The sequence below is a fragment of the Cuculus canorus genome, chromosome 1, assembly GCF_017976375.1.
Source record: "Cuculus canorus isolate bCucCan1 chromosome 1, bCucCan1.pri, whole genome shotgun sequence".
Classification (NCBI taxonomy): Eukaryota; Metazoa; Chordata; class Aves; order Cuculiformes; family Cuculidae; genus Cuculus; species Cuculus canorus.
In genome coordinates, this window is record NC_071401.1 from 134,780,775 (window position 1) to 134,803,247 (window position 22,473).

General features: G+C 37.4%; 1 protein-coding gene across 4 annotated transcripts in view; it reads left to right on the forward strand.

The window, feature by feature from the left end:
* PACSIN2 (protein kinase C and casein kinase substrate in neurons 2) overlaps window positions 1-17,930 on the forward strand; it is a 57,896-nt gene extending 39,966 nt beyond the window's left edge. For 2 of the 4 annotated variants that reach the window (XM_054082619.1, XM_054082629.1), the window contains 9 exons: window positions 1,562-1,718; window positions 2,473-2,708; window positions 3,392-3,547; window positions 4,632-4,807; window positions 7,534-7,654; window positions 9,727-9,851; window positions 10,504-10,620; window positions 11,593-11,789; window positions 16,108-17,929. In XM_054082619.1, coding sequence (XP_053938594.1) covers window positions 1,562-1,718; window positions 2,473-2,708; window positions 3,392-3,547; window positions 4,632-4,807; window positions 7,534-7,654; window positions 9,727-9,851; window positions 10,504-10,620; window positions 11,593-11,789; window positions 16,108-16,220 — 1,398 coding nt within the window. In that variant the 3' untranslated portion in view covers window positions 16,221-17,929. Of the gene's footprint in view, window positions 1-1,561; window positions 1,719-2,472; window positions 2,709-3,391; window positions 3,548-4,631; window positions 4,808-7,533; window positions 7,655-9,726; window positions 9,852-10,503; window positions 10,621-11,592; window positions 11,790-16,107 lie in introns of all 4 variants that reach the window. The other 2 variants (XM_054082637.1, XM_054082645.1) reach the window with 2 other exon arrangements.
* Window positions 17,931-22,473: the final 4,543 nt, after the last annotated feature.

Genomic DNA, 22,473 nt, shown 5'->3' on the forward strand with positions numbered 1-22,473 from the left:
GATGTTTTGACATTGACATGTTGACTATATTGATTTTTAGTGTCAACTTCTTTGTGATGTTGGTAGCTTCTTCAATTATATTATGACTTATGTTTAAAGGTGGGGTGTGCATGTGTACTTTATCTTACATGAGTTAAACAAATCAGTGACTGCTAACTAATGTTTTCCTTAGGTGCTTCCTAAATTTCTTTGATTTCTTGAAATGGATCTAGTCCAAAACAAAAAAACATGGCCAAATAAATGCTTTGAGGACACTGACTAAAGGAATTGGGTTTGATTTTCCTCCTCCCCTAGCTTTGAGGAGTTCTAATGTATGTCTCTATTTATCAGCATAATCACTTATTTTTCCAGCAATTAACATAGGTTTTTTCCCCTTTTAAGAGTATTTCCATATATACTTTGAGGAGTTTTTCCTCATGCATGTACATCTGCTGCTAACAAAATGCTGACTAAACGCAAACGTAAAAGTTGGGTGGTTTCCTGTATTTAAGATGTGAATCAGATATGGTTCAAATGTAAAAATGCTTTACATATTTGAATCCTTAATCTACTGATTTACTGCTGATCTTTATTTTTCAGTCAGGTGGTTAGGGCAGATAAGAAACTGACGGTTTAATAGGCTGTGCAAATTCTGTTAACTGAGCTCTTACGTCCTGTTTAATGTTTACAAAAGCTAATCTGAGTGACCTCGAAATCAGTGGAACTATTACTCTAGGAAGAGAACCAGGCTTTTTTTTTTTTCCTTTCAGCATCTAGATTTGTGATTCCATGTTGGTGTGTAAACAAAAATAAAAGGGTAGTGTTATATAACAGATTTTCATTTTATAGTGTGCATTTTTCTCCATGTCCTCATCCTTTTGTCGATTTTACATTGAGCTACTGTGTTTTTTCTTTAGAATTCACAAGCTAATTCTGGGTATGGAAATTCCCTGTCACTGCTGCCACATAGTCTTCCCACATAAAGTTCTGCACCGTAATTTTGAAATAGTTACTATCTAGTTTGTCAGCAGTGAAGGACAGATATTAACAAAGGGCATATACAGTCTCTGCTGTTTAGTGGTTGTGCTTTTTCCATACTGCATTCTTAAACAAAAACTGGTTTTATGCTTGATTGAGATGTTGCAATACTCCTTTGAATGTCTTTGCAGTTCTCTTAATCCTGACGGATTAAACAGAGCATAAAATTAAGGCATTAGGTACTTAATAATAAGCATGGAAAATGGAAATACCGTATTTGTGTAAAATATCTTGATTATCTAAAACATTGCCAAGCAATAATAGTACTGCAGAACAATTGTGATGACTGCCTGTAATTGCAGGACTAATAAAATGTAGTGAAATTTTCATTTTTTAAATTAATAACTTTTTTACAGGAGGACTTGTGACGTTTCTGGTGGTTTTTCAGTTAGGCTTTAAGATTAATTGAAAAATACCTTATGCTGTAATTAATTAGTTTCTGCTAGTGGCTTATCTTGCTCCCGTGTAACAGTATTTGCGTTAGTGTTTTATCTTGCTTTCAGAGCTTTCAAGTAGGAATTGTTATGTATTTGTCCCTTTATAGGTTGGAAATTACAAGCGGACAGTGAAACGAATTGATGATGGTCACAGACTTTGCAATGATCTTATGAACTGTATTCATGAACGGGCACGAATAGAGAAGGTCTATGCTCAGCAGCTTACAGAATGGGCAAAAAGATGGAAACAGCTTGTGGAAAAAGGTAATACATTCTATTTTTGAACTCTGAAAACTTTCTCATATGGAAAAAGAAAATTGTTTCAGAATGTCTTTGTTTTGGTAAGTACGACATAGAAATTGTGTACTTCTTAGCCTATAATGGAGTCTTTGCAAAAGGCTTAGTAGCGTCACAAATGATCAAGCTTTCCTTCATCAAAAACAAACAAACAAAGCCTTGCTTCTTTGCTAATTTGCTTGTTTCTTACTGAAGCAGATGAACTTCCAGTGTTGAGGTACTGAAATAGATTTGGTTCTCAAGAACTGACTGTTTCTATGTAACTAATGGTATTAAACACAGTTTGATAAGTCTATCTGAACAATAAGGGGGGCAGCGGTTATGGGGGAATAACTAGTAACGAGGGCTAGATATTGCTTTAATGGAAAGCTAATTGATACCATTTTAATATATTCTGAAATAGTTTGTCCTTGGTTGTATTTATGCTTAAAAAAATATGTTGAGAAATGGAAGGCAGTTCAAAGTGAAGGTAAAAGAGAAATACTGAGAATCGTGGTACAAGGAGAAAGAGGCCAGAGTAAATGAACATTATTTCTTCTGGTGTAAAAATTTTTGATATTATAAATTTATCTGAAAAAAACTGTTCCCTTTTCTAGACCTGCATCAATATTTCTGTTTAGAAGTGAATTGAATATAAGTCAATAGCTTCAGGTAGTTACTTGGGAATATAAGTTCCATGTGGGTGATGGCTGCTGAGAATGACACTTTCTGTTGTGTTTAGGCCCACAGTATGGAACAGTAGAAAGGGCTTGGTGTGCTTTTATGTCAGAAGCTGAAAAAGTGAGTGAACTACATCTAGAAGTAAAAAGTTCACTGATGAATGAAGACTTTGAAAAAATCAAGAACTGGCAGAAGGAAGCCTTTCATAAGCAAATGATGGGAGGATTTAAGGAAACCAAAGAAGCAGAAGATGGATTTAGGAAAGCTCAGAAACCCTGGGCAAAAAAGCTGAAAGAGGTACAGCAGTAGATTATGTATTAGATATCCTGTGTTACAATATAATACTGTCTCAAATCTCTGTAAGGGAGTAAACTCCCTATTCTCTCTGCTGGACCCTCCTTTCTTGAAAAGATCTCTTGCTTTCTGTCCTCTTCTGAATTAAGTACTTTTGTCTTGGTCTCTCCTAATCTTGGTGACTTCGGTGAGAATCTGGAAAAAGTGGAATTTAAGCTTTCGTTGTAACAGTATCTGATTTCATGCATTTGAAAGTTATGAATTTCTCAAAGAGAAAAGCAGGGGAAAAGCGTTTGTGTTTTTTTCCCTGCCATGCAACGTTATTCTACGATAACAAGTTTATAGAAGAAAGGAAGCAGGAGAACATGGGCATGAGGAAAAAACGTTGTACTGGGGACTCTCTGTAAACCTTTTCTTGAGTCTATTCCACACTTCTCTAAGCTGTATGAGTGACATTTCTTGTGCAGTGAAAGAATGCTGATTCATAAGTTCTACAGTCATTTCCGTATGTTGATTTTAGTGTATTGTTCATTCCTTGTCATAAAAAAATTCCAAGAAAAAGAAGGAACATCCTGAAACAAAACCTGACACTTTCTTCGTTGTGACATGATTGTAAGGCTGAAAAATTCAGTTGGTGGTTGTTTCGTAAACTGTCCCGGATGCAAATATTCAAATCTACTTTGTAGGTGGAAGCTGCAAAGAAAGCATACCATGCAGCCTGCAAAGAGGAGAAATTGGCTATATCTAGAGAAACAAACAGCAAAGCTGATCCAGCACTGAATCCTGAACAGCTTAAGAAATTACAAGACAAAGTGGAGAGAAGCAAACAAGATGTACTAAAGGTATACTCTATGTTAACATAGTGCTCATATGCAGTCTTTTTAACATAGCTTAAATGTGCACTGACTATTTTTTCTCTTCCTGAATGTTCTGCGGACTGCAGTGCAGCTCGCTTTCAGTTAGGGTCCTATACCAAATCTAGAGTTTTCTGCAAAGCATGCTTGTATGTTATTGCCAAGTTCTTCTGTGAAGAATGGATAATGTATTGCCTCTATTTCACATAAGTACTCTCTGCAGAGAATGAAGCAGAATAAGACTGTGAACTTCTAGGACACAGTTCTGTGAGGGTTGAATTATTTTGCTTGAGAGGCTGTAGGATAGGTGCTTAAAACTTGCTGGCAACATCTAAACTTGTAGTAGTTTGTGACTGCAGAATGCAGATTTTAAAGTAAGCTGTTATAATCTGTTTAAGTAAAAGTAAATAGACATGGAAATGCTGTTCTATTGCCCAGTTTGTTTTATCTCTTTACTGGGCTGCTACCAAGAGGCTTTTCTTCTGTGACTTTTTTCAAAGGCATCTTTTCCCTTTGAGAATGCTGTTTCTTGATTTAGAAGGCTGATGTTAAATTGAGTGGGATCCTTTAATTCCTGTCATGGACTGCTTCTGCAAATTAGTGTGGAATGAGGTTCCATCTGTTAACTGAAATCAGAGTGTATGCAGTTTATCTTCACAGGGATGTATACGATGCCTGGGGTTTTGGTCGTAACTCATTGAACTGTGTAAATTACTGAAGGGGAAAAGACAACACTTAGAAATTATTTGGACATCTTTAAGTAAAAGACCTGTAAAGTGAAAGAGTGCCTGCTTTGATTTACACTGTGGCTCCTTTGATTTTTATCTTTAGTATTACGTTAACATTTGTCATAGATTCCGTCAAAAAGCCAGAGTTATCGTAACTGTTCTGCAGTTTTGTTAGATGACTCTTATTGTGACCTAACATAAGTACAGCGATTGTGAGAAGAGAACTTCAGTCTAAATGAAGTTTGGGAACTTCTAGTCTAAATCTTGGCCATTACTACATTGATAAGTCTATTATGTAGAGTATAATAAAATATATTGCTAATGGCTTGTTTTTCCACCCCCAGACGAAAGAAAAGTATGAAAAATCACTGAAAGAATTAGATAATGCCACTCCTCAGTATATGGAAAACATGGAACAAGTATTTGAACAGTGTCAGCAATTTGAGGAAAAACGCTTACGTTTCTTTCGAGAAGTGTTACTAGAAGTTCAGAAACACCTTGACTTGTCTAATGCTGCAAGGTAAAACTGTAAGAAGTAAATGAATGCTTTTTGGTGAAAAGTAAGCCATAGGTTGAGTAGATCGAAGTTTGGAATCTGATTTGTTTCTGATGTGTTACTTCAGTTTGTTTGAAGTATAAGTGGAAGAGCCTAATTCTTTATTTTGTCTAAGATCAACTTAGCATTATCCCAAGCATTTGATAGTTCTGTTTAACACAGTGTTAAATGAACCACGAAATCCTCATTCTTGTTGTATTTTTACAGTCAAATGTGTGTCAATTAGAAAGGATTCAGAGCTTACAGTTAAAGAACGCTCGATCAAAGATTGGGAAAGGAGGGGTTTGGTGTATTGTGTCTTGCATGTTTATTGGAGAACGAGCTTGAATTTATTAGTGAAAGACAGCATGAACTTCATAACATAAACACATATATTGTTAAAATATGAGAGCTCAGTCTAAAGGAATTACCTTAACCAGGGCATAAATGTTAAAGACCCCTTTGGGTGACTGTGGCTGAACTGTGACTGTGTCCATCTTAATTTTAAAGTCTGCGTTCTATACTATAGATGTATGCGTACAGGTATAAAGCACGTCTTGTATATTATTTTTGCTGCCTGGACTCTCCTCACTACGTTCCAAGAACTTCTGCTAGGGAACAGCAACCAGAGTTCATACAGCTTATTTTGTTAGATGGTGTAGCATGTCATCAACCACTACAGGCCTCTTTAACACTAAGCTACTTTGATATGTCAGCAAGGCAATGGTTATAATGAATTTGTTTTCTTTTGTTTGCATTTGAAAAGACAGACACTGAAATATTTGCTGCAGATGCTGTAACACTAAGTAGGATTCTACATCCCAGTTGTAGTGGTTCAGCAGAGTTTCATATGCACACTGGTTGGCACTTCAGTTAAAAGGAGAGAAGTGTGCTCCTGGCTGGCCACTCATTTGTTCCCTCTTCTGCCAGTGACAAAACTCTTATGGTTGTCCAACCAGTAGAATTAAGTAGCTGATCAAAGAAGTAGTTTGGTTTTAACCCTGATCAGTGTTCCAAATGGACTTGCTATGCAGTCGTACAAATGTTAGTGCTGGCATTAAGCGAAGAGGGTGACGTAGGGGCAAGAACAAATCACTTTCATGTGATCATCTTATCATGAAAGCATCATTATCACTTTGGGTTGCTTCAGAGTTCTTTTCACTTTGAGTAGATAGATAATTAGGATTGCTGCTCATTTGAATTCAGTTTAATCAGGTAGAAAGAAACTACAGAACAGACATAAATGATAAATTGTTGACTTAAAGGGCAAGGTTGGAGGAACACTACAGAAGATGACCAAATGGAATGACAATGATTTGCTTCTAAGATACTTAGGGGGTCCAAGAGTCATGTCTTATTGTTTGTTAATAAAGTACAAACAAAGAAAAGAACTGTTAAGATAAAACCAGGGATAAAGCAACTGTAACTGTTTATTTATTTCCTTATGTCTGCCTCTTTGAATACATAGAGATGATAAATGTAGAATAAGCTCTAAGGAAGTCTGATTTTTAACGTTCTTAAGACTGTTCTCTTAATGCTGAAGAGAGCAGTCCAGAAAATAACTGCTGTTTTCTACAGATGTAGGCCTCCAGTTTATTGAGTTAATTGATGGCTGCTGAGTCAGTCAAAATTATTTATTTCCTTTCTCAAAACACACACCTTTCTGTTGCTTTAATACATTAAAAGAACCACTTTTAAGATAAGCAGAAACCCCATACTGCATGCATGTTAAAGCAGTCAAGTAATATATGGAAACTGAGAACTTTGAAGTATCTTTGAGAAAATTTGACTGATTGACCATGTAGCACTAATGAACTGTAATTCTAAATTTTGTGTGACTTGGTCTGGAAGGATTTCCCCAAATTCTTTATAACTTGAGTACAGACTAGCATTTCTTTGTCTCTTATTTTAAGCTTTGTGTCTGTTGTGTTAAGATCTTTTTATACTCAGAGTTCCATATTGCACCTTATTGGTTTTTTGGTATGAAACAATTGTATTTGTCATCACAGTTTGTAGAGTGAATACATCATGTGCATGGTCTCGGATCAGAGGGTCAAAATTTTATCTGCAGCACGACTTCTATTCTGTAAAATACTTTATACTTACAAGAACTCAAATTTAATGAAAAACAGAGTAAGAGAAGTCAAATTAGTAAGGTTCTTGTTATTGCATTTGAGATTTTGTATAAATAGTGCAGTTAGTAAAATCAGAGAGTACCTAAAACAGTAAACGCACTTAGCAGATATTATACTTGTATAGGAAAATGCTTAAACCATTTAACTCCATTTCAGGTTTGAGATTTTAATTTTTATAATGCCTTATAATTCTCATTGGACTTCTCACAGAATGCCATTCAAGCTTTTCAATTCAAGAAACTTCAAGATTGGCATTCAGTAAATTAAATACACCCCTGTCTAAATTCTACCTTTAATGACAGCCATTAAGTTTTACAGAAGTCATAAATCTAAAATCTGGCATATAGATATTTTGTCGTTTTGTGACCTTTCAGCAAGGCTTACTTGTTGGACTATTCCTTTTTTACAGGTAGTTAATAGGTCTGTCATGGAGTCTTAAAGTCTGTCTTGCTTGAAGTTTTTTCAATACTATTGTGAACTTCAAAATATTCAGTTTTTAAAAAACAACTGACTAGAGGATTTGCCATGCTTCTTTCTAAATGTTAGACTAAATATGAAGACAAATTTGTTTTGCAGTTACAAAAATATCTACCGTGAACTGGAGCAGAATATAAAAACAGCAGATGCTGTTGAAGACTTGCGGTGGTTCAGAGCTAATCAAGGTCCAGGGATGTCAATGAATTGGCCTCAGTTTGAGGTAAGATCAGACTACTTTAAAACTCAGATGTTTCATCTATTTTTTCCTTTTTGCCTTCTGTCTTATTCCTTTCAGGTGTACCTCTTAAATTCAGGATTCCAGCTGTGAATTTTTTTTTTTTACAAGTCATAGTAATTTTCTTTCTTGATTCCCATTGGGCTGTCCTCAATCCCCAACTTTTGGAGGTGATTATATTGTGCATCTATTTAAAGAGAAAAGGAGAAAATTCTGCAGTGGTTTGGGTTTTTTTTTTCCTTAAGCGAAAGTCATTACTGAAGTCACGAGTAAGCCATGGTTTAGCTGATACATCCCTGACACCTGTATATGTTTTACTTCTTCCCTTTGATGTCAGACTTCAATTTGAATCTCCTTACTGATAGTAAGTAATTATGGTGTAGGCAGCAAAGACTTTGAAAACACCTGAAAATTGGTATTTATAAGTCTTAAGTATCTTTCAACACTGTTACATTTTAAAACTTCCACTTTTAACCAGTTGGTAATTTTTTCATTGCTAAATGCCTTCTTCAAAAGAATGGTATTTTTTGAAGTAGTGTTCTGCTAATGTGGCCTGTAAGAAACACGTACCAAAATGTTTATCAGTGCAGATCATGCTACTAGAGTATCAAACACCTGGAATTTGGATGTTTTTTTCTCATCAGAATCATGGGTTTAGTTGAAATAATTTCTAGGCATTAAATTGATGGAGTGGAAATGTTAACTCTGGCATGTTCACTTTTCCGTTGATTAACTGTAATGGAAAATATCACCTGATTTTAAAATATTGAGTAACTTTAGATTAGGTTTGAAGAAGAAAACTCTTAATAGTAGTGCAGAATTTCTTTGCCTGAAATGCTGAACTTGTGTGTGCAAATTACCATCCTTCTTAATAAACATTGTAATTAACAGATGCAATATTGTTGTTACTATTTTTCTAATTAAGTTTTTTCTCATTTACATGCTACAAGGATGACGTAAGTAAAAAAAAAAAGTTGTGATCAAATGAATATGAAATTACATTATAATCTGCAGATATGCTTAAGTCAGTGGTCTTTAAACTATGGTAACTGAGAAATCCAATATGTATTTGTAGCAACTTAAAATAATGAGGTATCTCTGAAAAGTTGGCCAGAAATCACTTGCCTGACTGTTAGATGTATAAACCAGCAGAAATAGCAACTTGCAAAATCTTTGTTTCCTGTTAAGCATTTCAGAAAAGTCTTTTTATTTTTTGTATAGCAAACTATCTCCTGCCTTTTTTTACCTTTAAGGCTTCCAAAATTAAGCATGTCACAGCATGAGATATATGCTTGCATCCAGTTTTTTCTCCGTTCGTTCCTGCTTTATATTAGGATGCAGTTTAATTTACCTTCAATAGGTAGAAGTTGCATTTAGGTCTCATCATGCCTGTCCGTCTGCCTTCTGAAACATCTGAATGGTTCAAAACATCAAGGAGGGGATAATTTACAAATGATGTCATGAGTTTTGTCAACAGTTGTGTTGATTTGAGCCTTAACTTTTGTGGACCACTAAGGACAATATGCTTTTATGAAGCATTACGGACAATATAATAAGGGCTCAAATATTAGGGACAAAAGAAGTGATATACAATGAGTTTAAAAAAATAGCTGCTTCTGAGGTCATTCTTGGAGCACTTCTTGAGAAGTAAGCCCTGTCTTAAATGAGATTATAATACATTTTTTTAATTAAATGCAAGTTATTTGAAATACCGAGCTCTCTTGGAACAACTTTTAAAGAGCTCTACTGGCCAGCTCCTTTGATTTCTGCAGTTGTCTGCCAGACTTCTGGTATTTTAAGTCCTTTCAAGGATTCAGTACACTAAGCAGGGCAGAAGTACAGGTAACCTTGGGATTTTGCAAGTACCAATGCAAACAGATATCTGTGCTAGGGTAGGAACTAGATGAGAACTATAACACAAACATTTAGAGTAACTTATCTTTTTAATAATTCTTTGTACTGCTATATATAGATGTACATTCTATAACTCAGTCTGAAAATTACATGTGGTAATTGTTCAATTTAATTTCTCAATCATGTTTTGTGTTCATTGGTAGGAGTGGTCTGCAGATCTGAATCGCACTCTCAGTAGAAGAGAAAAGAAGAAGGCCTCTGATGGAGTGACTCTAACTGGTATTAATCAGACAGGAGATCAAGTTTCGCAGCCTAACAAACATAGCAGGTATTTTTTTCTCGTGCCTAAAAAGACTATTGGAAAGGATTGTTATGCTCAAATACACTAAGCTCTATGGGATCAAAAAGTCACTGTCCAACCAAATGTTAATTAACTGTGAGCATTTTTAGTGATGTTTTGCTGCAGCTCACGAAATATTTTGGGAATTATTCTCTATTTCACAATTCTCTTTACATTGGGAATTAAACCAAACTACATGAGAAACTGAATTTTCTGCAGCTAATCTGGTAGTCTGTTGCTATCTTCCCATATCCAGAAATTACAATTATACTTGGAAATCTTAGGTTGCAAAATATTTAATCACTTCTGAATGCGATTAATACAAAACATCAGCTGCTTTAGAAAAGAATTAAACTGGCTAGAAAAATTGCACTGCCTTTTATTGCAGGCAGTAAGAGAGAGAAATTATGGTTCATGAAGGATATTTTACTTCTGGAGGAATTTCTCTTATGTGAGACATCCTGAACTTTCTTGGGTCTTTCACTACACATTACAGATGTCTGGGTTTTTGTTTGGTGATTGCTGGGTTTTTTTTGGCCAGAGAAGGGGTCTGCTAAGAAACTGCATAGTGAGACACCAATGACAGTGTTCTACTCTAAACAGATAGGGTCGCCATAATGCTCTTTCTTTTCCAAATTAGCAGTCTTAGTGTCCAGAGTAACACAGTGCAGTCAGTACAATCAAGTTACAATCCCTTTGAAGATGAAGAAGAAACTGGGAGTACTGTCAGTGAAAAGGAGGACAATAAGATCAAAAAGTTGGTGAAATGTTGTTTTCTAATTGTTTTCACCCTTGCACTTTCTCTATCCAGGGTTTTCTGGTTTTGGTTTCTATAACACTGTGCTGGTCAGTGCATGAAGTCCTTTTAAGTGGTTATGTAAGCAGCGCTAACCTAACTCATCTTTCCTAAACAGATGCCATATCTGTTGCTTTGATCTTTGGCTGAAACTCCTGGGGTTATTGGCAGTTCCTATCAGAACTGCTGTTGCTTTTTTCCTTCCTTTAGCAGTCCTATCAAATGTTATAACTGACAGGTTTCTCTAGTGAAACTGCTTCTGGAGCTTTACTGCTCTTTGTGTTCTCATTGAATAAACCTGCTTTTAAGATTGCTTTCATTTTATTTAGGACCTTCTCAAACAGCAGCCTGTTACTTCAGTATACACACTAGGGGTGTCATACCACTCTTAAATGGCATGTGCATGCTGACCAGTGAACTTCTCTTTAAATGATGAAGTTGTTGCAATATAAAAAAAGTTTCTTTTATTGGTGGATTGCAACTTACAAAAAGTGTTGAAAGCTACTGTAGAGGTGCGCTGAGATTTGGGAGGAGAGCTCTGCAAAGCAGTTAAAATGTCTTAGTCCTAAACAAGACAATTCCTCTCATCTTCTGCCTGCATACCTTCACCTTTTCTAGAGTAAACAATCCCACAGATTACATAGATTTCTTGATAGAGAAGGTTTTGCAGTTTGTGGAGAGGTTGTCTTTAACTTTTTTCTTTTGCCATTTTCTAACTTTGTAAATGTACTGCAAGAATGCTTTTCTTTTCTTCTTTTTTTTTTTTTTTTTGGTCATTGTCAGCTAAAGATAGGTGAGAAGGTACCAGAAATAAAGGCTCACAGCTGGGTATTAGAGCAGAAGTTAAGCTTAATTAGGGGAACTGATGTCTTAGTGGTATTTCTAGTCTTCTATTTTAAGAGCAGAAAAGAGTAATTTAAAAATTGTTTCCAGTGTTAGCAGCTATGAAAAAAACCAAAGCTACCCTACAGACTGGTCTGATGAAGAGTCCAACAATCCCTTCTCTTCCACTGATGCAAATGGAGACACCAATCCATTTGATGAAGATACCTCTCCTGCAATGGAGGTGAGAGTACGTGCACTCTATGACTACGAGGGCCAAGAGCAAGATGAACTCAGCTTTAAAGCTGGTAAGTTTTACAGCATTTACGTAAAATACTTATCAGAAGGAGGAAGGGGAGGGATTTACTATGTTCAGCTTTTACCTTCTTATATCACCTGTTCCTCTGAATGTGCAACATCACTCACCAGATCATATCTAACCCTCACCCTTCCTGATAGTGCTTCTTAGTATTCCCTGTTTGGAAGCACTGACTTCTGATCTGTTTGGAATGTGCTGGGATGCATCTGTTTGGGATATTCCTTTCTTACCATCTTATGTTAAACAAAATGAGCTGTGGAACTGAAAATCCTATCTCCTCCTTTTCTTAGTTGGTGACAGTAACAGCTGCTGCTTTTAGCTGTCTAGAAATGCCAGGCCTACAAAGTTGTTCCTTTAGTGGAAAAGTCAACAGCAGCTAATTCTTAAATAAGTATCTAATCAACTGATTTTTTTTACTATTTAAAATGGAAAAATCACTTTTTTGGCTTCTGGCTTCCTACAGTGCCAACTTTTTAATTTTGAAAACTTATGCATGACAGATGATTTCTTCTCCTTTCTCTTTCCACCCCCTTCAGTGTATGTTAGGGACAGTAACTGTCTTTACTTCAGAGGTTTTTTTGTGTCTTGCATCATATTAGGGTACACTTACTGTACATATCCCTTTTTAGGATGTTGTATTTCCCTTGAGCCATAGTCCTGTGGTTTGGGGTTTTTTTACCTCACTGCTGTTGGAGTTGAGAGAACAAAATAGAAGCAACTGACAGGAGAGACCGATGCCACTGTATGCTTCCACACATACGAAGTTGGAAGTTTGCGTAAGGGTATGATGGGTGCACGCCAGGGATGCTGCTGCCTCCAGTGTGTATGTGCTAATTCTACCAGCCAAGTGCCTGGGCGTCCTTCTCGGCTCCAGAAGTAGACTTCCAGTTTTTCATAGTCTGGCCAGCCCGATGGCAGCACCCTCTAGTGATGCAAAGTGAAATCTACACCCTGTCCCTTTCTGTCGAGCTCTATTTCAGCCAGTTGTTCTACTGCCTTGTTCAGAATTGCACATGAAACCTTTACCAACCAGGAATTCTAGAACAAGATTGCATGAATAGCTTAGCAAAAGTAAACAGAACTTCAGTTTGTGAAAGTGGGATAGGCAATCTCGTTGATCTCGTCTCTTTTTCCGTTTCCCTGTCATTTACTCCCTTCTCCCATAGTGACTGAGTTAATTGTAGAGGAAAACCAGGAGTTGAAGTCCTGAAAATTTGAGAAAACTTTTGGTTCTACTTCCCTTTCAGCTGGGGTTCATAAGAAGTGTGCTATTTCTACACCATCTCCAGTGGGACTTAAATGGATGTTACAGCTTAAAGTTAATATAGTAAAAAATTCAATGATACTGCTAATTGGTGAACTGCTAGACTTCTGCTTATGGAGAACAATGTTGCTCATATGCAGTTTGTTTTTCAAACCAAAAGCCCCACAACTCAGGTGGTGGTGCTCCCACCTTTCACTCACTGGCCTCTTTTTTTCAGTAGTGACTCTCCCTACTTCTATACTCCTTTTCTTTGTCAGGAAGTATTGTAGGCTTCCAGAGAGGAAGAATGGGTTGATTTGTCCATTAACTTTGAATTGTGTCCTGACTGAAGGACGGTAGTAACAACGCATCTGGAGCTTTCTCTGGAATGCACAGCAACTACAATTATTCTTCATTCTATGGACTTCAACTGGTCTGTTTTTCTCAACAGGGGATGGAAGCATACTAATTCTCTTGAAATATATGTATCATGCCTGTCAAGCAACAGGGTGGCATTCCAAGAGTTTAAGTTAACGAGCCTTTCAGTAGCAAAACTACGCAGGGTTTACAGACACAGATGTAATGGTTAAATACTTAAGCATTCTGTGCTTCAGTACCACCTGTGACTTGCATTAAACTATTTGAACCAAGTGGTTCTCAGTGTGAGGTGTGTAGAAATAAAGTATAGGAATTAGGAACTGTAAGAGACGTGTGCAGGCTTAACTTAAAAAGAGCTTAATACTTGTGGAGGAAGAGCATTAAAGTACATTTTAATACCAAATTATATGAGTGTATCAATTGTAGAAAAGAGATCACATGCTGGATTATGAGTCCCCTTTATAGGAGCTGAATTACAGAATGGCTATTGTCAAACTTGCTTAGGTTTGAGGCAGAACTATTGGTATGACTGGGTTTACAAGGAACATACAAAAGACTAAGGAAAAAAAATTCAACAGGTCATGGAGGAGCTTCTGTGCTCCTATGTAGACTATGCGTAGACTCCTAAGCAGTTGTCAGCAGAGGATTAATGTATTTTAGAGATCTGTTTAAATGTACACAGATATTCAGATGGGATTTCCTTGGATATTCAAGGAATTTGCCTGCAAGGCTTTTCTTATCACTTCTTGGGTCCCCTATGTACTTGAATACTCCTTTTTATTATTGGAATACTTTATACATCTGTCTTTTTTTCTTGGCAAGCAACTGTGGGAGACTTCCAAAGAGAAGGAATAACTTTGTTTATTCATATCTTATGAGTGATTTTACAGTCATATAACAGGATGGGGCACAACAATCTACCACATGTCTAGCTCCACCCTACTGTGCCTCTGTCATGGCTGGGAGTAAATATCTGCAGTAAATGTAGACCATGCAATGTTGTCAAAATGTGTTATTGTAGATGCTATCTTTATCACAGTTGTTAAAGACTGTTTTTGTTGTAACAGTTGTGCAGATGGCGCTTAAGTGGTAATATTTTCATAGGCCTCCAAGATCACTGACAGATTTCTAAGTCCTAGCTGTTAATACAAGTACAATTGCATTGGGGCTTACTGTTTATGCAGTGTGGCTTTGAAAATCATTGGGTTTACTCTGTATTGAAATAACGTTTATAAAGTGGCAGGAAAGCTTGAAATTGTCACTCATTCTGCAGCACTAGAAATGGTGGGGAAAATTGTACATTTCCAGAAGCCAAGTACAGTCTATAGCGCCAGACGTGTGTTCATAACATTCTTTTATTAGTTATCTGGTAAACCTACAAACTAGAATAGATGAGGCTTTAACCTTTTTTAGCTAACAGTGCGGCTATAGTAGATATATATCCTAGAAGATTTAATATGAAGCTTGTCCGTTTCTACCGAGGAATTGGTAATTCCTAAGCTAGTTTTTGTTCTCCTAAATGATACAAAGACTGTATGTTTATAGCCATTTGGGACTGTGTTAAGTGGTTACTATCTTCATCCTGGTTGCCTACTGTTAACTAAGATGAAACAAATCTGTTTTATCCAGGGAAATAATTTGGCACAACTAAGTTGTATATGAGGAAATAATTGTTACTTTAGCCTTTTGTGCCTGGCTGAGGAGGACATTCATTTTCTTATGTACAGCATCTCGGAGGCTGCAGACTCTCTCTCTGATGCTTGAGTATTTCCTCTTAATATAGAAGATTAGATGCAAAAGATAGTCAAAATGAGGTTATGTTATAGTTCATAAATAAAGGTTAGGTTATAGTTCATGAATGTCTAAATGGATAATCAGTGTCAGCTTTTGCTGTGTAAGTTAGCAAACAAATTCTTAGTTATTTTGTCCAGAGCTACACCATCAGCTACCAGCAGTGTAAATCTAGAGGAATAAAAGGGAAAGTTAAATCCTAATCCTTATTTATTAAAAAGATAAGGAAAGTAGAAAGAGATGGAACAGAATGTAATGCATAGGTTCTTTTAAATTTTTCTGCATCACAGCTTAATAGTGGTGTACTGAAAAGCTGTGGGTATAATTCAAGAGAATTTTACTGCTGTGTGTTAATGTTTGTAGCATTTCCTCCTTATGTTCCATGAACTCTTAGAGAATACATTGACAGCAAGCCTAATGAAACATTTATTTCACTTGCACTGACATTTTGTTGAAGAAGGCCAAAAATGTAGAATTATCCTGCTTGTTTAGAGGGAGTTGTGCTATCCACAACTATCTTTGTTCAAACCCTTTTGATATAAGGGAGTCTTCGATCATACAGTGAAATAACACTGTTTCACTTCAAAAGTTTACATTCTTTATTGTGGATTAAAAAATGCGGTGACCTTTTTGAAATGCTATCAATGTAATATTTTAGTTTCAAAGTAGCTTGCTTCTTCCTGTTATCTTGAAATTGGGGGCCTTTCATCTCATATTTTAAATCTGGAAGTGGTATTCTTGGTGTCAAAAGCATGAAGAGAAAAGAGGGGAGGCTTTCTACTGAGGCCTGGGGTGGGCAGAGGAAGAAAAGCAGACACATAGATAACTGTCCTGTTATCTCCCTGTTGTTACTTAAATGGTTACAGCTCGTTAACGATGTTCCTTCTTGTTGCAGGAGATGAGTTAACTAAAATGGAGAATGAAGATGAGCAGGGTTGGTGCAAAGGACGTCTGGACAATGGACAAGTTGGCTTATACCCAGCAAACTATGTAGAACCAATCCAGTGACAAAAGCCAAAGTTAATACAGAAGTGTTACAAAAGCTCTGTCTGCCTGTACAGTATATATTTAAAGCATGAGGAAGCTGAATGATGTATAGAATGTATATATTTTAATGAAAAGTTGAGAGCTTGAAACTGAAATCAAGGTGATTTAAAGACAGAAGTTTGAAGTAATATTTGACATTGTTTTCACAATTTGTGCACAATGCAAATGAAAGGGGTTAGGTTAAAAAAATAGTATGATAGGAAAAATACTTCTTAAGCTTTTTCTTCACACATGGTCTGTTATTGCAACTCCTGAACATTTTTGCATTTTCTATGCTTGTGCCTCATCCTACCCTAGGTATGTGGCTTACACTCACTTTTGTTTAATCAGTTATTTTAAGTGACCTTCAGTAACTTGCAACTTGAATTTTAAAGATTAATATAGTTAATTTTCTATTTGTTCTTAGCGATGTCTGAAAGATGCAGTATTTTTTTATTTAAATGCTATGTAGTTAAGCACCTTTTTGTATGCTTGGATGTATCAATTAATACTTAAATTATGACATAGATTTAGCCACCAGTTGAATGAATGAAAACTCTTTCCATGTTGTAGTACTCTTTCTATGTTGTCAGCATGGCTTGAAGTTGTAGAACAAATACTGTATTTAATAAATATCTGTTACAGAATGTTATTTGTAGCAGAGGTATCTGCAGGTGCCGTGGGTTGGGATGCTATTATGAATGTTGCATACATGGTTTGACACTTAAACTGAGAGTTTTCCATCTAGATCTTAAGTGGCACTCAAAAGAAAGATAAATTATACATAAGCCCCAGAACAGTAGCTATTTCCAGCACGCGTTTGCAGGGAAAAAATATAGTCCCCTTTAAACTGCTAATGATTTTTAGATTATTTGAAATGTTAAATCTGTGAAGACTAATTTTTTGAACAGAGAAGACTGTAAAATAGACTAAATGCTTTTTATTAAGAGCCTATCTATGTTGTGTATATGTACATATAATTTGATATTTCAAAATATAAAGAGCATGGCTATTAGGTATCAAGTCTTTTGATGTCAATAAGATTTTAGACTGTTTTAAGAGTTTAAATTATAGGTATATTTAAATCTGCTTTCCTGCCATATTCATTACTGTACCATAGTCAAAGTATTCTGTGTTCAGATTTTTCAGAAGTACAGTAAATACACGGACATGCTCAAAATCAGTATTTGTCGATAAATTTGTGGGTCAAAATATAAATTAGCTTTAGTCCTTACATGGATTATTGTAGCAGAACACTGTAAAATCTACATTTGTTTGCAGTTGCAACTCAGTCATCTGTAATCCTGTCAAACAGTATGCATTTGTGACATTTAAAACTGGGTCGTAAAGTTACAGCAGATTTGTGTTTTAAAAAAACCCAGAGTATCAGGTAAGTAGATATGCTATGTTAGGAAGCTACACTTTAATGAAGCTAATAAATTTATTTTGAGTTAACTATAAAACACTGTTGGTAGTCTTGGACTTTATCGTTTGCTTTTTGAGCTTATAGGTATATTTAGTCATCATTTTCAGTGAAATCAAAATGTGCAAGCTTAGAAAGTGGATGTATGTATGTGTCTGTCAAGGAAAACTTAAAGTAATTGTTCATCCACAAGATGGTTACTGAAATTGTCAGGAATTACTGATTTGGGTCTCTGTATTGTAAAATATTTTAGAAAACAATAAAATCTGTTAATCTCTTAAATACACAGAATGCATCTCTTACTATTTCATTGTATGTGAAAATAGTCTTATGAAGCAAATAATCTGTGTGTTTCATTGCAATTCAAGATGACATTGTCTAAAAGAGCCGTAAAGAGGAATATGACATTGGTGATATTTTGCTTTTAACAAAAAAAGGGGAGGTGCACTGCACAGGGGATCTTGGCAAGGCATTCCAGCAAACTGTTTACGGAAGAAGAGAAGACCGTGTCTTTTATGGGTATGCAAAACCTACTGTGGTGCTGCTTTCTGTGGTATAGTTGTCTGATGCGGGTCGGATATTTTTTATATCTGAAGCTTTTTTTGTCTTTTGTGTTTTCTCATTGACTGGCAGCGACTAATGTAGCAGTGTTTGTGATGGCTAGCTGAAACTTTTATCTGAGTAATGCCCCAGTAATTACGGCATCTTTTAATCATGCTGGATGTCCGGTTTGGTGTAGGCACCATAGAATCCAAGTGGAAGGGACCAAGGGAGGTCTGTAGTCCAGTCTCCTATTTAAAGCACAGTCTGCAGTCAGCCCAGGTTGCTTAGGCCTTTGAGCTAGTCTGGAAAACTTCTGAACACTGATTTCATAACCTCTCTGTTCAAACTGTTACAATTCTTAATTATGCTTCTTCCCCCGCTTCCTTTTTACTTGCAGGTAGAACCTGCTTTATTGCAATTTATGACCATCGTGTGTCATTCTGCTGTGCTTGGAAGAAGCCTGGCTCTGTCACTTTGATAGCCTCCTTGTAGGTACTGAAAGGCTGTTGATGGGGTCCCCAGACTAATCTCTTCTTTGGGCTGGACAAGCCCCATTCCCTCAGTCTTTCCTCACTAGGCAAGTGCTCCATCCTTCTGATCTTCCTCTACTGCACTTGCTCAAGTTTATCAGCGTGGATGGCAACATTGTCCAAAACTGGACAGACTCTTCCATCATACTGAGCAGCAGAAGCAAGTAAACTTGGCAAACATTTAGAAAATAAGAAAATATTTTTAAGAAGTTATTTCACTACTGACAACTAAGTATAAACAAGATGCCATTTTAAGTGCTTGAAACTTATTTCAGTGAGAACCTTCGGAAACATATTTGATCAAATGGAAATGACTAATTTTGTCCTCATTTCGAATGGACAGCTGTTTACCTTGCACAATGAATACAGTTGAGAATCTTCCTTTAAGAACATGGATCTTATCTAACTATCTAGCATCCACAGTTTGAATGTACTCACCAGAACCAGATTTGGAATGAGAATGCAAGGGATTTCTGAGGGCTGCCTAGCTCAGCCAAGGGACCTCAAAGCATGTCCAGTTAGTGCAAGCTGTTCAGGGGTTGTCCAGCTGAGTCTTGAACATATCCAGTATGTAGAAAGTTCTCAACTTTTCTGAGCAGTCTCTTTTCATCACTTTCACCATGAAGAATTTTTTTTTCTTACGTTCCTTATCAGAATTTGCAGATGACACTAAGCTGGGAGGAAGTGTCGACCTGCTGGAGGGTAGGGAGGCTCTGCAAAGGGATCTGAACAGGCTGGACTGCTGGGCCGAGACCAATGGGATGAGGTTTAACAAGGCCAAATGCCGGGTCCTGCACTTGGGGCACAACAACCCTATGCAGCGCTACAGACTGGGGGAAGTATGGCTGGAGAGCTGCACGGAAGAGAAGGACCTGGGGGTGCTGGTTGACAGCCGACTGAACATGAGCCAGCAGTGTGCCCAGGTGGCCAAGAAGGCCAATGGCATCTTGGCCTGTATCAGAAATGGGGTCACCAGCAGGTCCAGGGAGGTTATTCTCCCTCTGTACTCAGCACTGGTGAGACCGCACCTCGAGTACTGTGTTCAGTTCTGGGCCCCTCACCACAAGAAGGATGTTGAGGCTCTGGAGCGTGTCCAGAGAAGAGCAACAAAGCTGGTGAGGGGGCTGGAGAACAAGTCTTATGAGGAGCGGCTGAGAGAGCTGGGGTTGTTTAGCCTGGAGAAGAGGAGGCTGAGGGGAGACCTTATTACTCTCTACAACTACCTGAAAGGAGGTTGTGGAGAGGAGGGAGCTGGCCTCTTCTCCCGAGTGACAGGGGACAGGACTAGAGGGAATGGCCTGAAGCTCCGTCAGGGGAGGTTCAGGTTGGATATCAGAAAAAAATTCTTCACAGTAAGAGTGATTGGGTACTGGAACAGGCTGCCCAGGGAGGTGGTCGAGTCGCCTTCCCTGGAGGTGTTTAAGGAACGGGTGGATGAAGTGCTTAGGGACATGGTTTAGGGAGTGTTAGGAATGGTTGGACTCGATGATCCAATGGGTCCTTTCCAACCTTGTGATTCTGTGATTCTGTGATAATTTCTCATGTCTCCTCTTTCACTTCACCTGTGCATGTCTAAGAGTCTGGCACCATCTTCTCTATACTTTTCCATTAAGTAGCTTAAGTCTGCTGGCCACGGCCTTGCTCATACAGCCTGGTGGTCTGTGGGCTGCCTTTACTGCAAGGACATGCTGCTGGTTCGTGTTCACTCAGCTATCTGGGTCTTTTTCTGCATAGCTGATTTTTATCCTGTCAGCATCCAGTCTGTCCTGCTCAGATGGAGTACCTATGCAGGCGCAGGGCACTGCATTTGCTTTTGGCATTCATAAGGTTCCTGTAAGCCTGTTTCTCAAAAGCTGAGCTCCCACTGAGCAGAAGCCCTCTAATCTCTCTAATTTGCTATCATCTGCAGGCTTGTTGAAAGTGCATTCTGTCCCATCATTGAGGTTATAAAGACATTAAGTTAATATTAGCCCTACTGTGCATCCATCAGGATATCAGATGGGTTTTGCATGCCCAATCACGACCTGTTGAGCCTGACAGTCTGGGCAATTTTCTGTCCAGTCTGTTTAGTCACTAATTCAGCTGTAAGGATTGTATGAGAGGCTCTGTGAAAAGCCTTGCTACAGTTTGTGAAAGCAAGTAGTGAAGTCTGTTGAGCAACAGAGGAGATCTTTTCCTTTTAAGTTTACCCTGGATTCAAGCAGCTATAATTAACTTTCACCGGATTAAACTTAAAAGGTATAAAAGGAGATTATGATGCTCAGAATGTAATTTCTCCCTGTAGAAACATCGAATGGGGTTGGGTTGGAAGGGAACTTAAAGATCATCCAGTTCCAACCCCCCCTAGCCAGATTGCAGGGACACCTCCCACCAGACCAGGCTGCCCAAGGCCCCATCCAACCTGGCCTTGCACACCTCCAAGGATGGGGCATCCACAACTTCCCTGGGCAATCTGTGCCTCACCACCCTCATGGGGAAGAATTTCTTCTTAATGTCTAATCTAAATCTTTCCCCTTCCAATTTAAAGCCATTCCCCCTCATCCTATCACTACGTGCCTTTGTAAAAAGTCCCTCCCCACCTTTCTTATAGCCCCCCTTCAGGTACTGTCCATTCTGTTGCCTTTAAAATTCTGAAGGGAAAGGGTATGTTTCAAAACTTCCCGGTGAATATTTCCTTGTACCGATGGAGCTGCCTGAACGTGGCTGTAATCTTAAGCACAGTTTCAGCCTTACAGCTGAAAATACTTGCTATTTGCATAGTGTTTCTTGAATACTTTGAAAACACTAGTACCTGTTTCACAGAAGCTGTTGACTCTTTAATCTGGATATTTGCAGCAATTACTTAACAGATTAGGTGCTTTGTCTCTTTTTAGTGATATATTGGCAATTATTTCCAATAATTGATAGCACTGAATTTGTGTAGTTAGAATAGCAAGAGTCTTTTCAGGCAACTAGCAGGCTAGTTTGTTAAAGAAGGTGCAGAGGTTAGCAGTTCCTGGTGCACAGTCCAAAGGGATATTAAAATTTATCTTATTTATTGCATCTGTGGCTGAAAGCTTGACAGTAAAAATTTGAACAGTTTCCCAAACTGCCTCAATTTATTTGTAAGCTATAATATGAAAATATGTATAGGGTATTTATTATATGCATACAAGATGCCCAAAGCAAAGCTATACCCTCAGTCTAATAAATTGCTCTGATTTCTTCTTTCTTCCAATTACGTCTTTATTCATAAAACTTGCAGAGCAAGAATGAAGGCAGACTTCATGATTGGAGAGAAATAGAAATACTGAGGCTTCTTGTAGGAAATCAGAGCAAACAATAAATGACATGGTTTTGTACTAATTGATATGATTTGGGTAATTTTTAAAACAACATTAGTGTTGGCTGTATATTCTTGTAAAGCAAAGAAGAAAAGGGAGATAATAGAGAATGCTATACTGAAGGTTGGACGCCCTGCAGCAATTCCTCCTGTTCTTCAGGAGTTGCAGCTGTTCTTAAAAATAACATTAAGATTATGTAATCATTTTCTTAACCTTTCTCCAGCCTTTCTGGTTTGGCAGAAAGTTGTTCATTCACCTCCCTCCAAGGAGGAGTTTGCTGCTTGGGGCTGAAAGCATACCTAGTGGTCAATTTGAAAAGCTGCAGATTCTATTCCTGAAATGAGAGAATACAAGATAATCTCAGTGTTACTGGAATACTTGACTTCCTCATTTGAACTAAAAAATAAACAGCAATT